The following is a 17,910-nucleotide window of genomic DNA, read 5'->3' as shown; positions in this document are numbered from 1 at the left end:
TCATTCTGTACAACGATACTTATCCATCTTGGAACGAAAAATTGTACCCACGATTTATCGGTTCGCGATCGCTCAGTTGTTTCAAACTGTCGCGTGACGTACACGCTCGTGCGTATTCCGGGTACGCGCGGGTCAACGTGCACTGGACAACTCTTGGGATTCGTAAGGCGGCCCAAGCACACCTCAGTCTTGGTGACTGCTCGACGACTGCTCGACGTTCGCACCGGATCGCGGGAGTTGTCGTCGCGCCGCTGATGCTTGCGAATCTGTTGGGGATTCAGTCGTGGATCTGCACTCCTGTCCGATTGGTACTTCGGTACTCGGGCAGAGACCTGTAATTTCACGTCCTCCGTAATCCTGTTCGGGCCCGTGGGGGTGGGCCCCACTGTTCAGTTGAAGATCATGCCTTCGTAATCCTGTTCAGCGGCCCCTCCACAGGGGTGGGCCCCACTGTTCAGTTGAGGCCTCTGCCTTCGTAATCCTGTTCAGCGGCCCCTCCCCGGGTTCCACATGTTCAGTTGGAGTGTGTTAAGTTGCCGGCCTATGTGCTGGATCCACGGCTGGATCACCAGCGGATCACTGGCATCATCGGTCGGCGCCATCGACCGCGACTCGTATAAGTTTCGAACGGCGAAACAGGAATCGAGTTATGGTCAATACTTGGGCTTTCCGCTAATCCTTCGGGTTATCCTGTGCACGGGGGTACGTCGCGTAAGTTTTTTAGTTCGTTCGTTAGCTCCATTTTCTTTGATTCGTTCCAAGTTAGATAAATGTGTCTTTGATACCGAATGCTGCCAGTAGGGATACCAATTATTGTAAAATATTTGTACTGATTTATATAATCGTTGTGTGGGTGATAGCTGTTGCGTTATGTATGTTTTGTTCTACGTTTGTAAAGATTCATGTAAGTGCTGCGTTGGAGATATGTGTTTCGCAGTTAGGGTACGAAACAACTATTTCTTTACGCAGGCCCATGGTTAAGTAGAGACGGTACTCGATACTCCGCCACTAGGTTGAATGTCGAGATGGATGTATAAAGATAAATAACCCATGGGCGGGTCTCTTGCGTAGTCACCTCCCCGTGGTGAGACCTGGTAATTGGCATCGTTTTCCAAAAAATTAATCCGTCGATTAATCTTTGGAAAACTATACCAAGCTAAGAACTACGCAGCAGTCCGGTTTGTATCTCCAAATGCCGCGAACAGAATTTTGGATGATACAAACTGGGCTGCACCGTAGGTCACCGTTGGACGACGTTGGACACCGTTGGACACCGTTGGACACCGTTGGACACCGTTGGACACCGTTGGACACCGTTGGACATCGTTGGACACCGTTGGACAACGTTGGACACCGTTGTACACCGCGGGAAAACCGGGGGATACCGTGAAATGCGTGCTTTTTAGCCTTAATTAATCGTAAGATAGATACCTATGTTAAGCGCATTGTGAGCTCATTCTGTACAACGATACTTATCCATCTTGGAACGAAAAATTGTACCCACGATTTATCGGTTCGCGATCGCTCAGTTGTTTCAAACTGTCGCGTGACGTACACGCTCGTGCGTATTCCGGGTACGCGCGGGTCAACGTGCACTGGACAACTCTTGGGATTCGTAAGGCGGCCCAAGCACACCTCAGTCTTGGTGACTGCTCGACGACTGCTCGACGTTCGCACCGGATCGCGGGAGTTGTCGTCGCGCCGCTGATGCTTGCGAATCTGTTGGGGATTCAGTCGTGGATCTGCACTCCTGTCCGATTGGTACTTCGGTACTCGGGCAGAGACCTGTAATTTCACGTCCTCCGTAATCCTGTTCGGGCCCGTGGGGGTGGGCCCCAACTGTTCAGTTGAAGATCATGCCTTCGTAATCCTGTTCAGCGGCCCCTCCACAGGGGTGGGCCCCACTGTTCAGTTGAGGCCTCTGCCTTCGTAATCCTGTTCAGCGGCCCCTCCCCGGGTTCCACATGTTCAGTTGGAGTGTGTTAAGTTGCCGGCCTATGTGCTGGATCCACGGCTGGATCACCAGCGGATCACTGGCATCATCGGTCGGCGCCATCGACCGCGACTCGTATAAGTTTCGAACGGCGAAACAGGAATCGAGTTATGGTCAATACTTGGGCTTTCCGCTAATCCTTCGGGTTATCCGGTGCACGGGGGTACGTCGCGTAAGTTTTTTAGTTCGTTCGTTAGCTCCATTTTCTTTGATTCGTTCCAAGTTAGATAAATGTGTCTTTGATACCGAATGCTGCCAGTAGGGATACCAATTATTGTAAAATATTTGTACTGATTTATATAATCGTTGTGTGGGTGATAGCTGTTGCGTTATGTATGTTTTGTTCTACGTTTGTAAAGATTCATGTAAGTGCTGCGTTGGAGATATGTGTTTCGCAGTTAGGGTACGAAACAACTATTTCTTTACGCAGGCCCATGGTTAAGTAGAGACGGTACTCGATATTCCGCCACTAGGTTGAATGTCGAGATGGATGTATAAAGATAAATAACCCATGGGCGGGTCTCTTGCGTAGTCACCTCCCCGTGGTGAGACCTGGTAATTGGCATCGTTTTCCAAAAAATTAATCCGTCGATTAATCTTTGGAAAACTATACCAAGCTAAGAACTACGCAGCAGTCCGGTTTGTATCTCCAAATGCCGCGAACAGAATTTTGGATGATACAAACTGGGCTGCACCGTAGGTCACCGTTGGACGACGTTGGACACCGTTGGACACCGTTGGACACCGTTGGACACCGTTGGACACCGTTGGACACCGTTGGACACCGTTGGACACCGTTGGACACCGTTGGACACCGTTGGACATCGTTGGACACCGTTGGACAACGTTGGACAACGTTGGACACCGTTGTACACCGCGGGAAAACCGGGGGATACCGTGAAATGCGTGCTTTTTAGCCTTAATTAATCGTAAGATAGATACCTATGTTAAGCGCATTGTGAGCTCATTCTGTACAACGATACTTATCCATCTTGGAACGAAAAATTGTACCCACGATTTATCGGTTCGCGATCGCTCAGTTGTTTCAAACTGTCGCGTGACGTACACGCTCGTGCGTATTCCGGGTACGCGCGGGTCAACGTGCACTGGACAACTCTTGGGATTCGTAAGGCGGCCCAAGCACACCTCAGTCTTGGTGACTGCTCGACGACTGCTCGACGTTCGCACCGGATCGCGGGAGTTGTCGTCGCGCCGCTGATGCTTGCGAATCTGTTGGGGATTCAGTCGTGGATCTGCACTCCTGTCCGATTGGTACTTCGGTACTCGGGCAGAGACCTGTAATTTCACGTCCTCCGTAATCCTGTTCGGGCCCGTGGGGGTGGGCCCCACTGTTCAGTTGAAGATCATGCCTTCGTAATCCTGTTCAGCGGCCCCTCCACAGGGGTGGGCCCCACTGTTCAGTTGAGGCCTCTGCCTTCGTAATCCTGTTCAGCGGCCCCTCCCCGGGTTCCACATGTTCAGTTGGAGTGTGTTAAGTTGCCGGCCTATGTGCTGGATCCACGGCTGGATCACCAGCGGATCACTGGCATCATCGGTCGGCGCCATCGACCGCGACTCGTATAAGTTTCGAACGGCGAAACAGGAATCGAGTTATGGTCAATACTTGGGCTTTCCGCTAATCCTTCGGGTTATCCGGTGCACGGGGGTACGTCGCGTAAGTTTTTTAGTTCGTTCGTTAGCTCCATTTTCTTTGATTCGTTCCAAGTTAGATAAATGTGTCTTTGATACCGAATGCTGCCAGTAGGGATACCAATTATTGTAAAATATTTGTACTGATTTATATAATCGTTGTGTGGGTGATAGCTGTTGCGTTATGTATGTTTTGTTCTACGTTTGTAAAGATTCATGTAAGTGCTGCGTTGGAGATATGTGTTTCGCAGTTAGGGTACGAAACAACTATTTCTTTACGCAGGCCCATGGTTAAGTAGAGACGGTACTCGATATTCCGCCACTAGGTTGAATGTCGAGATGGATGTATAAAGATAAATAACCCATGGGCGGGTCTCTTGCGTAGTCACCTCCCCGTGGTGAGACCTGGTAATTGGCATCGTTTTCCAAAAAATTAATCCGTCGATTAATCTTTGGAAAACTATACCAAGCTAAGAACTACGCAGCAGTCCGGTTTGTATCTCCAAATGCCGCGAACAGAATTTTGGATGATACAAACTGGGCTGCACCGTAGGTCACCGTTGGACGACGTTGGACACCGTTGGACACCGTTGGACACCGTTGGACACCGTTGGACACCGTTGGACACCGTTGGACATCGTTGGACACCGTTGGACAACGTTGGACACCGTTGTACACCGCGGGAAAACCGGGGGATACCGTGAAATGCGTGCTTTTTAGCCTTAATTAATCGTAAGATAGATACCTATGTTAAGCGCATTGTGAGCTCATTCTGTACAACGATACTTATCCATCTTGGAACGAAAAATTGTACCCACGATTTATCGGTTCGCGATCGCTCAGTTGTTTCAAACTGTCGCGTGACGTACACGCTCGTGCGTATTCCGGGTACGCGCGGGTCAACGTGCACTGGACAACTCTTGGGATTCGTAAGGCGGCCCAAGCACACCTCAGTCTTGGTGACTGCTCGACGACTGCTCGACGTTCGCACCGGATCGCGGGAGTTGTCGTCGCGCCGCTGATGCTTGCGAATCTGTTGGGGATTCAGTCGTGGATCTGCACTCCTGTCCGATTGGTACTTCGGTACTCGGGCAGAGACCTGTAATTTCACGTCCTCCGTAATCCTGTTCGGGCCCGTGGGGGTGGGCCCCACTGTTCAGTTGAAGATCATGCCTTCGTAATCCTGTTCAGCGGCCCCTCCACAGGGGTGGGCCCCACTGTTCAGTTGAGGCCTCTGCCTTCGTAATCCTGTTCAGCGGCCCCTCCCCGGGTTCCACATGTTCAGTTGGAGTGTGTTAAGTTGCCGGCCTATGTGCTGGATCCACGGCTGGATCACCAGCGGATCACTGGCATCATCGGTCGGCGCCATCGACCGCGACTCGTATAAGTTTCGAACGGCGAAACAGGAATCGAGTTATGGTCAATACTTGGGCTTTCCGCTAATCCTTCGGGTTATCCGGTGCACGGGGGTACGTCGCGTAAGTTTTTTAGTTCGTTCGTTAGCTCCATTTTCTTTGATTCGTTCCAAGTTAGATAAATGTGTCTTTGATACCGAATGCTGCCAGTAGGGATACCAATTATTGTAAAATATTTGTACTGATTTATATAATCGTTGTGTGGGTGATAGCTGTTGCGTTATGTATGTTTTGTTCTACGTTTGTAAAGATTCATGTAAGTGCTGCGTTGGAGATATGTGTTTCGCAGTTAGGGTACGAAACAACTATTTCTTTACGCAGGCCCATGGTTAAGTAGAGACGGTACTCGATATTCCGCCACTAGGTTGAATGTCGAGATGGATGTATAAAGATAAATAACCCATGGGCGGGTCTCTTGCGTAGTCACCTCCCCGTGGTGAGACCTGGTAATTGGCATCGTTTTCCAAAAAATTAATCCGTCGATTAATCTTTGGAAAACTATACCAAGCTAAGAACTACGCAGCAGTCCGGTTTGTATCTCCAAATGCCGCGAACAGAATTTTGGATGATACAAACTGGGCTGCACCGTAGGTCACCGTTGGACGACGTTGGACACCGTTGGACACCGTTGGACACCGTTGGACACCGTTGGACACCGTTGGACACCGTTGGACACCGTTGGACACCGTTGCACACCGCGGGAAAACCGGGGGATACCGTGAAATGCGTGCTTTTTAGCCTTAATTAATCGTAAGATAGATACCTATGTTAAGTGCATTATGAGCTCATTCTGTACAACGATACTTATCCATCTTGGAACGAAAAATTGTACCCACGATTTATCGGTTCGCGATCGCTCAGTTGTTTCAAACTGTCGCGTGACGTACTCGCTCGTGCGTATTCCGGGTACGCGCGGGTCAACGTGCACTGGACAACTCTTGGGATTCGTAAGGCGGCCCAAGCACACCTCAGTCTTGGTGACTGCTCGACGACTGCTCGACGTTCGCACCGGATCGCGGGAGTTGTCGTCGCGCCGCTGATGCTTGCGAATCTGTTGGGGATTCAGTCGTGGATCTGCACTCCTGTACGATTGGTACTTCGGTACTCGGGCAGAGACCTGTAATTTCACGTCCTCCGTAATCCTGTTCGGGCCCGCGGGGGTGGACCCCACTGTTCAGTTGAAGATCATGCCTTCGTAATCCTGTTCAGCGGCCCCTCCACAGGGGTGGGCCCCACTGTTCAGTTGAGGCCTCTGCCTTCGTAATCCTGTTCAGCGGCCCCTCCCCGGGTTCCACATGTTCAGTTGGAGTGTGTTAAGTTGCCGGCCTATGTGCTGGATCCACGGCTGGATCACCAGCGGATCACTGGCGTCATCGGTCGGCGCCATCGACCGCGACTCGTATAAGTTTCGAACGGCGAAACAGGAATCGAGTTATGGTCAATACTTGGGCTTTCCGCTAATCCTTCGGGTTATCCGGTGCACGGGGGTACGTCGCGTAAGTTTTTTAGTTCGTTCGTTAGCTCCATTTTCTTTGATTCGTTCCAAGTTAGATAAATGTGTCTTTGATACCGAATGCTGCCAGTAGGGATACCAATTATTGTAGAATATTTGTACTGATTTATATAATCGTTGTGCGGGTGATAGCTGTTGCGTTATGTATGTTTTGTTCTACGTTTGTAAAGATTCATGTAAGTGCTGCGTTGGAGATATGTGTTTCGCAGTTAGGGTACGAAACAACTATTTCTTTACGCAGGCCCATGGTTAAGTAGAGACGGTACTCGATATTCCGCCACTAGGTTGAATGTCGAGATGGATGTATAAAGATAAATAACCCATGGGCGGGTCTCTTGCGTAGTCACCTCCCCGTGGTGAGACCTGGTAATTGGCACCGTTTTCCAAAAAATTAATCCGTCGATTAATCTTTGGAAAACTATACCAAGCTAAGAACTTCGCAGCAGTCCGGTTTGTATCTCCAAATGCCGCGAACAGAATTTTGGATGATACAAACTGGGCTGCACCGTAGGTCACCGTTGGACGACGTTGGACACCGTTGGACACCGTTGGACACCGTTGGACACCGTTGGACACCGTTGGACACCGTTGGACACCGTTGGACACCGTTGGACACCGTTGGACACCGTTGGACACCGTTGGACACCGTTGGACACCGTTGGACACCGTTGGACACCGTTGGACACCGTTGGACACCGTTGGACACCGTTGGACACCGTTGGACACCGTTGGACACCGTTGCACACCGTTGCACACCGCGGGAAATCCGGGGGATACCGTGAAATGCGTGCTTTTTAGCCTTAATTAATCGTAAGATAGATACCTATGTTAAGCGCATTGTGAGCTCATTCTGTACAACGATACTTATCCATCTTGGAACGAAAAATTGTACCCACGATTTATCGGTTCGCGATCGCTCAGTTGTTTCAAACTGTCGCGTGACGTACACGCTCGTGCGTTTTCCGGGTACGCGCGGGTCAACGTGCACTGGACAACTCTTGGGATTCGTAAGACGGCCCAAGCACACCTCAGTCTTGGTGACTGCTCGACGACTGCTCGACGTTCGCACCGGATCGCGGGAGTTGTCGTCGCGCCGCTGATGCTTGCGAATCTGTTGGGGATTCAGTCGTGCATCTGCACTCCTGTCCGATTGGTACTTCGGTACTCGGCAGGGACCTGTAATTTCACGTCCTCCGTAATTCTGTTCGGGCCCGCGGGGGTGGGCCCCACTGTTCAGTTGAGGCCTCTGCCTTCGTAATCCTGTTCAGCGGCCCCTCCCCGGGTTCCACATGTTCAGTTGGAGTGTGTTAAGTTGCCGGCCTATGTGCTGGATCCACGGCTGGATCACCAGCGGATCACTGGCATCATCGGTCGGCGCCATCGACCGCGACTCGTATAAGTTTCGAACGGCGAAACAGGAATCGAGTTATGGTCAATACTTGGGCTTTCCGCTAATCCTTCGGGTTATCCGGTGCACGGGGGTACGTCGCGTAAGTTTGTTAGTTCGTTCGTTAACTTCATTTTCTTTCATTCGTTCCAAGTTAGATAAATGTGTCTTTTATACCGAATGCTGCCAGTAGGGATGCCAATTATTGTACAATATTTGTACTGATCTATGTAATCGTTGTGTGGGAGATAGATGTTGTGTTATGTATGCTTTGTTCTACGTCTGTAAAGATTCATGTAAGTGCCGCGTTGGAGATATGTGTTTCGCAATTAGGCTACGAAACAGCTATTTCCTTACGCGGGCCCATGGTCAAGTAGAGTCGGAACTTGACATTCTGCCAGTAGGTTGAATATCGAGATCGATGTGTAATGTTAAATAACCCATGGGCGGGTCTCTTGCGTAGTCTCCTCCTCGTGGTGAGACCTGGTAATTGGCATCGTTTTCCGAAAAGTAATCAGTTGATTAATCTTTGGAAAACGATGCCAAGCTAAGAACTACGCACCAGTCTAGTTTGGGTCTCCAAAAGCCGCCAAAAGAATTTTGGATCATCTAGACTGTACTGCAACGTGGGACACCGTTGGACGACGTTGGACGACGTTGGACGACATTGGACATCGTAGGACACAGTTGCGGTCCTCCTACCATGCCCCATCGCTTTGGAAGTTGCTCAAAGAAACTAAAGTACAAGGAGTTATTCTGTCATCTCTTGTCGTACGGATTATTTAGTTCCCATTGCGTTAGATTTGTAACTCATTCTAATATATTTGTGGCGTCAGTTCTTCTTTATTATATTTCGATATTTTCAATCTTTCATCAGTAATGTAGAATTTTAGAAATATTCGAATTTCATTTGCATGAAACAAAAGTTCATTCGCGATCATTGTTCGTTTGTGACAAAAATTCTGAACAAAATGATTTACGTGTGTATCTTTTGGTTCAATATGATGCAAGTTACTATGTTGTTGTAGGAAATAACAGATACTGTTAAAAGTTAAAAGACAAAGCAAGTGATTTTATAATAATCGTGTTTTCTCTCATCCTAGTTATTTCAAATGAAATTTTCAAGTTCTAATTTAGTTTAAATTCAGTTACTTAAAATTCCTGTTTTCAACGTAACCCTAATTTCGATTAAAAAGATATAAATGTTTCTCTATCTTTGCTCAAATTTAATCAAGATTAATTTGGTCCATAATTGACCATTATTAGTAGTTTATTTTTCATGTATGTAATGTTCTCGTTTTAAATATGCCTGTTTCTTTCATATACCAAATCCAGTAAATGAGTTTATTTCAGATTTATTTGATGATAAATAAATTTTAGACTTTTTTGCGTAAAAGGAGGGTGGATGGATCGTGGTTAGGGTGGGTCTCCAGTCGCAGCACCTCGTCGTGGTGAGACCCGGGCAATCAGTATTATTTAATATATGATTACTAATTGTATCACTATACAACGGAGCAATTTATTGTATAACTAGTATAATTATTAATTATATGGCGAGTAATATGAGCTAATTGGCTGCGATCCTGACTAGGTGTTCGTATTAATTTATCTATGATATATTACATTAATGAAATATGATTCAGATATAATTTACAAGTGTAACTAATAATAAGTACTTTAAATTATACTTTAATATAATAATATACTTTATATTAATATAGTTATACATTTTAAAGCATAAATAAAAATGGAGTATTCTAGAATCCAATAACTCCATCCTCTTATGGATTTTCATGAGTAAGCAAGTTTAATGTTCAATCCACTATTTCTTTTACAAAACATTGCGTGAAGTCGTTTATGTCTCTGAATATCATGGTTTTTTTCTGTACAACTTGTATGAGGTAAGCCCATGTATCGTTCGGTTTGAGAATGACTGTGCGTTCCGTTCCTTAGGCTGACTTCTTTCATCCGTGTAAGGAGGTTTGCTCGCGTGCAGGGATATTTTGGCCGAGTTTTAATTGTCAATAACTAAAAAGTAAAGCCGAAAGCTCAATTATTTTATTCTTGATTTTCGTCTTATTTCAGATTCAAGAATCATCCCTTAAATTTCCTGACACTTCGACCCTGTGTATATATATAAGTATAGGTCTTTCTAACACCGACGAGGTCCTGACTACTATACTGGATTGATAAAGTCACACGCGACACTAAAATGGTATGAGAGGTCAGACCGGTCAGGTGACTCCTAAAACGTGGAACATGAAAAAGCATTGAATATATATCATAATCCTGGTTCGTAACGGCGTAGAATTATCTTGCGACTTCCTCACGAACGTTACGGGTTGCAATCTTTTGATCATGAGGCGCTTTCGTTCTACGTCTAGTCGGACACGCGGTAAGATATTTGTACCTTGATCATACAGCTCGGATATACTGGTCGTTGCTTAGTAATAGGCATGAAGCATAAGCTGTAACTTTCCCTTTAATGGTTACTGATATCAGGGGTGACAGTAAGGCTCACATTTACATACTGGGGACCTTTGCAGACCTGGGGTGTCAAATGTGGAGCAGAGGTAGATACAAAATTTCGTAAAAATTATATCGGTAAAACAGCAAGACTTCGGTAACTTGGCAAATATCAATATCCTGTACCTCGTTAGTAATAATTCCGATAGATCGTCGTAAGAAATCGCAGAGGACACAAGAAACAGTCCGATATTTTGGCAGGTCGGTATTTCAGAATCGTAGACACGAGATTCCATTTAATGTGTATCCTATCCTTGGTAAATGATTTTAATTCAAAGCAGTACTATACTGAATCGGTAACGTCGCATGCGACATAAAATGGTATGAGGAGTCAGGCGATTTCCAAAACGTAAAACTCGAAAAGCCATTGAACGTCACGTCTGCTTTGTACCTAATCTGTAATAAAATTTACGTTTATTCTGTACTTTGTCGACGTATATATGTATAACTCGATGTTATCGACAAAAGTAAAAGTAAACTATCAGTTACCAACTAACGATAACAATAGTTTACATTTAGCGATTTTACCGACACTGCATGGATCATTAAAAAATTGACTATCTAAATTTTAAACGATTACTCTTTTACGTATTGCGAAATGGGTAAGCCGTTATATAAAAATATACGAAACGAAATATAGTTACCTTATAGAAACCCTTCTTCACAAAAAGCCTCTTACTAGCTAGATACATTTAAGCTCTCGTTAAAATTTTCCATCAATGAATATTCGTTTCTTAATTATTACAAGAATGTCGAATCCGTTGAGATTTTTTGAGAGTTATGTTTTATTAAATGGAAAATATTCCTGGAACAACGTTGACCAACATACTGTCGGTCACACTAAGCACGAATACTGAAAAAGCTTTTTATTTGTCTGAAATAAAACGTATCACGGCATCGCCTGCGAAATGTTTTCACAGGGGAAGATGGGGCAACGACCTACATCCAAACGGATGAACTCTCCGTCTCCAGCTTCCGACCCTACGCCAAGGGAACGATCGTACTTTTACGACTCTGCCCCCGCGGCCACGTTAGCAGCACGAATTTAAGGTCGAACATTCTAAGTATTTATTTCTCCCTTTCGTGCACGAAATCTTTTTATCCGCTACAAAAAAGTCTCGTCGAAGAAGAACCTTTTAAATAAATTTGTTTGTCCTTCTCTGCGCTCTGATCTAAATGTGACCAGGTAAAGTTGACTTCGTTCCAAATACCAAAACGCCGGTATAGTTTGTTAGTTAGTATCCAATCGCGATCGATCGATTTTTAAGTTATTTACTCGTTGGAAACAACGTCGATTCGTTGATGGGAAGAAGAAAAATGAACCGATGGAACGACGAGAAAGAAGGGAAAAGGGGAGAATGCAAAGGGGATGAACAGTTTGGAGTGGATGGATCGGTAGCCATCGGTCGGTGGATGGTCGCGAAGAGGCAGTGGGGCTGGTGGCGGAAAGAGTCGAGCTGGCCACGTGGATCAATACCGAAGAGGGTGAAGCTGCCTCCACTGTTCACGAGTAGCAGTATGCTCGCGCCGCGGATACGCGCCGCACGTTCCTCGCTCGAGTCCTTGCACACAGTGAGCAAGTACACAGCACAGGGGTTCAACGACTACGCTAGCGACGTACTCGCGTACTCGAGCCACTCGATCTTCCTATTGCTTCCGATTTGTCACCGATCCGAACCCAGCCCAAAAGGATTTTGATTCACTCTGTTTGGCCACGGCCGTAGGAACATGACATTCCACTGCTATCTCAAAGGAAACTCTGATTGTGAGGTCTCGCGCGTTAAACTTGCTCGGTGGTTGACCCTTGCCTCTCCTTCTAATCGTTTCGCGACCTGACACCTGTCATGACCGACTCTCGCCCAACGACTTGCCACTACATTTACTCGTTTACCTCGTTCTATCCATTTTACTCGCTAAGATGAAAAGTTAGCTCGAAGAACAAAATACTTATAAACGAAAGAACGGACAAAATTATCGTTTTATACCTCTTCGTACAAAGAATATGGAAATAGAAAACTTTGGTGCGTCTGAACACGCGATGTTTGGATCATTATCCGCGGTAATGACTGAAAAATTAAAGGAACAACTTCGTTTCTTTTTTAACTAATCTGATTGACAGGCAACTATCGGCAATGTTTCCATTATATCACGCGATTCTTAGTTTTTAAATCGATAAGAAGAATATGAACGTTTAAAAAAAAATTTGCAAATGCTCGAGCACGTTCCTAGATTTCGCTTATCACAGAGGTAAAGTTACATAAGTACGATTGCAAGCACAGCATTGAAAGAATAATATCTATTTAGATAGAGAGAGAATGGGCGAGGCAGTCGATCGCTTTGTATTTCGATTCCCAAATGGCAAGATGGTGTTAAATTGGAAAAGCAAGGGAGGGGCGTCAATGTAACGAGTCTCCGTTTTCGAAAAATATAACTCGTCGTTCAGCTCGTTATAATCTTTTATCTCGTGGCAACTCGTTCGCGATTCCTCTCCGCACGAGCGTCCGCATCTTCCCCTTTTCTGCTTTTAGCGTGCAGCTCTGTATTCGTGGAGAACGTAAAATGACATCCTAATCGTGGATATCGGTGGATCCGGTGGGTAGCGATCAAAATCGTGAAAGTGTACCGATTGGTGCGCCGACGTGCGAGTTTTCGCGCGGTGATGCAGGCTGCCTGATATAACGTGATCGCGTTGCAAGGAAAAACACTCGCGATCAAACGACGTTCGAGTCTTCCAGCAAATTAGAAGGTAAGCAAATATTTCAATGTTCTCTTTCTCGTATCGCTACTTGAATTACCCTAGAGAATTCTTGACGTACTTTGGATCGTGTCAGTCCAAACCTACAAATATCTGGAAAGGTCGTGGATCGTGAAAGATTGACAAGACCGATGAAGAAACGATTTTCATCGATACACGATAGAGTTATTCGTAATGAAAAACGAACGAACAACAGGTAAATGTAATCGGGCCATTAGGCTGATAAGCGGTCCGTGAAGTATCTGCTTATCGGAACTCTAAGCTTTATTTGTAATTATATTTTACTTAAGTGTGATTAACGCACTTCTTTGTAGATTAGTCGTTAAACGACTTAGATCTAACCAAGCGATAACGATAGGCGAAGCGGACAATCGTTGTTTCCTTGTGAAAGATTCCTTCTTGATTGACACTAGAAAGATAGGCGATGCTCGAATGAACGCTAATGAAGAATAACTTAACACATAGTGAGCGCGTGTCCACTGACGTTCGTTTCCCGTAAACTGATCCGAACTACCCGCACAACGCACAAGAGTGCAATAATTCGACGATAATATACATATATAATATAATTCTTGATATGTATAAACCTGATACAAATGCTTTATGTTTTTCCATGAACTGTCAACCACCGAACTGTGTTATTTTTATCGATGATTATCAAGATGATAATGAGTGAAAGGTTAAACAGTTTGCTCGTCGTTGTTGACGCGCCGCGATTGCATGCCCCACCTTGGTCACAATTTCTTGCAATCTCACCTGAATCTAATCACATGAATATCTCGACTCGTAACTAGTTGACACTGGTTTCGAACGGTTTCCATCGATTCCTTGATATTTGTAGGTCCACACGACGATAAGTCAGTTGGCTTTTGCAACCGCAGCATAAATAGTTTCGACGCGCGATCTGACCTATGATCGTGAAACGACGGTACGTTAGAGACGCGGAACGCGGCTGCCCCGCACCTGTCAGCTAAAATGAAAAAACCTGCCTCGAAAACTAGCTGTTTGGACAAAAATTAGCGAAGCGCTGCAAAGAGCGAGCAAACAGACAACGCAGTATCAATTTCTCAACGCAAACGTTTGTGAATTACGCGAGAATTGATTGTGTCTATTTAATCGGCACGCGTGGCCACGCTCACACGCTCCATTTTCTTTTCAAATATCACCTATCTATCTCGAAAGTGGAAAAGACGTCACGAGAATATGAAAAGAGGGAAAGTTTGTCGTTCGCGAAGGGGAAAAGGAATTACTTGGGACATCTGGCAAGTCGAGAAACTCGTAAGTCGATTCTCCCGCATCGTTCACGCGAAAACTCCACCGGGTCATTTGCGACACGAGACGGAATTGGTAAAATTTGTGAGTCATGAAACAAAGTTGTGCACGTTCAAACGATCTTCCGGAGAGCACAATATTGAAGCGTTATCTGAATGAAGTTGACTTATCAGCGTTAGCTGTACGTATGCGAAACAACAAATGACCGATGACTACTAGCAAACTATGCGATGACTGGCTGACTAACGCTCCTCGACTGCCGCTGACCATCGTCGGCGGTAAGCCCTTGGAACACAAGCACACATCGGTGTCAGCTGGTAGTAAACAGTCGATCGACGATCATCGCGCTGCTTGGACATACGTAAACGTGCGTATAAACTACGTAACGAGTGTAAGAGTGGGCGCGCGAGTGTGATCAACCGGTGCAGACCGCGATTCCGCTGTCTGTCTAGCAGCCTGCCGTGCCAACGTGCTTTCGTGCCAGCATCGTATCACCGTACCAGAAAGTGTCTCATCGAGAGTGTATTACGCCCACATTGGCGTCTCTATTTGCACGTTACTCGAATTCGGCTATGAGGACCGCCGTCTGACCGATCGCCATCCAACTACTTAACCCCATCGTCGTTCATCCGCTCCGATCGTAACCATCGTATCATCCCAGCTTCCTCGCTCGAGTATCGGAGGAAGAAACGCCGGATCATGAACTCTAACGCCTTCGAGTACGATTCGAGGTAACCACATTTATCCTTGGCTCGATTTACAAGGAATTGGAGGCGCGTATATAAGTACGATGTAAATTTCCAACGACCCTGAACATACAACAACTCGCGCCTTTCTCACCAATTTCTGACATAATGAAAACGAACAAGAAGCATTATATTCGAGTTATTTGACTTTCGAAACAGAAAACGCGAACACATTGATTCGCATAATGAAAGAACAGTCTTGTTCTCTCGAATGTAACTTCTTGATTAAAGGAAAAAAAAAAAATGATGGCACGGAGGTGCACTTTAACCTCAACGTTACTCAATACGATAGATAGGATCTTTATCGATGATTGTGCAAGGCCGAATTTTTAGGTACAAAGATTATTTTTATCAGCGCGTTTAAATACCGAACGCATTAGACGCTTCCCCTTTATCGTCGTTCCGTAAATGAAAATTCCTCGTCATATCTATTAGCGTTTGTCGATAGCGTTCTTCCCACATTTCTTAGCATATTTGCATTCGTTTCCGTAAACTCAAGTGATACCTGCCTCAAAGACTTTTCCACGCCACTGCGTTAAATACAGTGACTATACTTTAGAAGCTTTAATTTATCTGTTATTGTGTGTTATCGCGATCCATTTTTCGCTTTACTCGACTTTGTATCACTGTGCATCGTCATTGGATTTTTCATGGATATTGGTCTGCAAAATTATACAAAAACAATACACTGCAATATCTATCAGTCTATTTTCATTCAGACGCGATTAACAAATTGTACGTTAAACAAAATCTCCCGAACTAACGTTTTATGCGATTTCACACCGGCAAGCATATCGGTATAAAATAAAGCAAACAGCGAACGAAAAAAGCAGAGGAAAATACACACGAAAGTTGAAGAAACTAATTGTCTAGGCGATATGTCACGCTATATCGTTGGCATCGAGAACGAGGTGATTCCGAGCCGTAGTTCGCGATAGTCGAATACGAAGCGCCAAACGTGTACATGTATCGCGTCACTGTATATACCTATTATTTTCTATTATTTCCTCCGTAGTTTTCCAAGTTTAACATGATAGTCGGTACCACCTTGCATGTTACTATGCTCTTGCAAGTGATGCGCGTAATACGCTACATTGCGAAATTTTCTTCGCAGCTCGCCAACGCGCGAGAATAATTTCAATGTTAAAGCGCATCGCTGCTTTTCCGGAACAATGTCATTCTAACGATCTGATAGTCCAACTACAGTTATTACAATGAGCGCTATATACGACGAAGAGACTCCGATGACTTTTTCACTACGTATATACATATACATGTATACGTCTGTTTGGATCTCGGTTTAGAAATTGATCGAAATTCAAATGATCGTGTCGTCTCTTGGCAAAGAGCCTGCATCGATCGCGATTCTCCTCGGATCTTACGAATCGAGCGACTCATAGCCGACTTGGTCGTCGATTGTTTTGGCGACGACTGCCCGTAACTGACGATTATTTCGATCGTTATACTTTTACGTTTCAATTATACGGACCGGTATCCACGCGAGCGGCACAACTTTGTCCCAGACGATACTCGTTGGTCGAATTACAAAAAATACCGTATCGCAAGGACTTTTTCATTTGACGTTGTTATCGCTCGTTAATGCATTTCATTGACCGGTCTGATGGACCTTTCCGTTGCTTAGCAATCGTTGTGGATTTTGTACGCTTTTAGCATCGGCCATCGCACGCGTTTCATTCGCCAGCATTTCGAATTTGTCGCGTGCATCGATCAGTTGACGTTTGGCTTCGGTGGAACTTCGAAAGTACGAGAAATTTTGGAAAGCAGAGAGTCGATAGATCTTTGAAAGTACGAATCGTCGTATTTCCCGTGTTTTCGTATCGACGAACACCAGATTGACCTCCAACAATTAAACAATTATCGTGTGCTGCCCTCGTTTATTATGCCACTCTCCCTTCGTCGAAGCGGAAGACGAGATGGTCTATTATGTAAAACTACATGTATATGTATGTATACACATAGGTGGGACGTAGATAATCATAACCCGGTAATTATCCACTTGACGGCTGGTAATCCTCGACTGACTGTTTGACGTTTGTCGCGATCTTGACATTCCGGCAATCGGCCTCGATTAGAGGAAGCTTCTTCGAATGCTTTGGCTTCGTTACACCGAAAATCTGATCGATTCTCGCGGTCCTGCTATCTCGCGTATTTGGTGAACGCGTTTCCTCGCATCCCACGATACGAAACTTCCACGAACGTTCGTGCTTCGTGGAAATTTAATCAGACGAAGGAGCAGAGAAACCGGTTACGAATTGCGCATCTTCGTTTTACGATTGTATTAAAATACAGCTTGCATCCGTGATAATACGTTTATTGTATTCGTAGTCAAAGATATTATGAATATTCGCTAAGATCGAGTGTCACCAATGCCTCGCAGTGATTTAAAGGATTTCTGACGATATAACGATATTAATAGTAAAATAGATCATAATTATATCATAAAATATATCATATATTAACAGGCCGTAAACCAATTGTATGTGTACATAACACGACAACCATACAAACATAGCTTAAAAATACAAAAGCGATATCAAACCGCTATCTACACCGCAAGATTACACAAGCTGCATTTCAACGAAGAGATATTTCCGGCAAAAAAGTCGAAGCAGTCAGCGAAGCAATTTGCACA

The 17,910-nt window shown here is 45.2% G+C and overlaps 1 protein-coding gene and 2 long non-coding RNA genes across 6 annotated transcripts in view; 1 reads left to right on the top strand and 2 right to left on the bottom strand.

Moving 5' to 3' along the window:
- LOC126919196 (uncharacterized) overlaps positions 1-7,876 on the bottom strand; it is a 28,191-nt gene extending 20,315 nt beyond the window's left edge. Inside the window, exon 1 of the long non-coding RNA XR_007711524.1 lies at positions 7,748-7,876. This is a non-coding gene — a long non-coding RNA (uncharacterized LOC126919196). The remainder of the gene's footprint in view (positions 1-7,747) is intronic.
- Positions 7,877-10,818: 2,942 nt separating this feature from the next.
- LOC126919194 (uncharacterized) lies at positions 10,819-12,009 on the bottom strand. Its single transcript, XR_007711522.1, has 2 exons — positions 11,129-12,009; positions 10,819-10,880 (listed from the first exon to the last, which is right to left on the bottom strand). It is a non-coding gene; the product is annotated as an uncharacterized LOC126919194 (long non-coding RNA).
- A 25-nt stretch (positions 12,010-12,034) lies between these two features.
- LOC126919157 (electroneutral sodium bicarbonate exchanger 1) overlaps positions 12,035-17,910 on the top strand; it is a 27,630-nt gene continuing 21,754 nt past the window's right edge. The window contains exons 1-2 of one of the 4 annotated variants that reach the window (XM_050727891.1): positions 12,035-12,249; positions 13,013-13,230. Coding sequence is in view for 1 of the 4 variants with exons in the window: in XM_050727888.1 (XP_050583845.1) it covers positions 15,211-15,242 (32 nt within the window). In the remaining 3 variants the exon portion in view is untranslated. Of the gene's footprint in view, positions 12,255-13,012; positions 13,231-14,842; positions 15,243-17,910 lie in introns of those variants that run through there. The other 3 variants (XM_050727890.1, XM_050727905.1, XM_050727888.1) reach the window with 3 other exon arrangements.

The sequence above is a fragment of the Bombus affinis genome, chromosome 8, assembly GCF_024516045.1.
Source record: "Bombus affinis isolate iyBomAffi1 chromosome 8, iyBomAffi1.2, whole genome shotgun sequence".
Classification (NCBI taxonomy): Eukaryota; Metazoa; Arthropoda; class Insecta; order Hymenoptera; family Apidae; genus Bombus; species Bombus affinis.
This window is presented reverse-complemented; position numbering and strand designations above follow the sequence as displayed.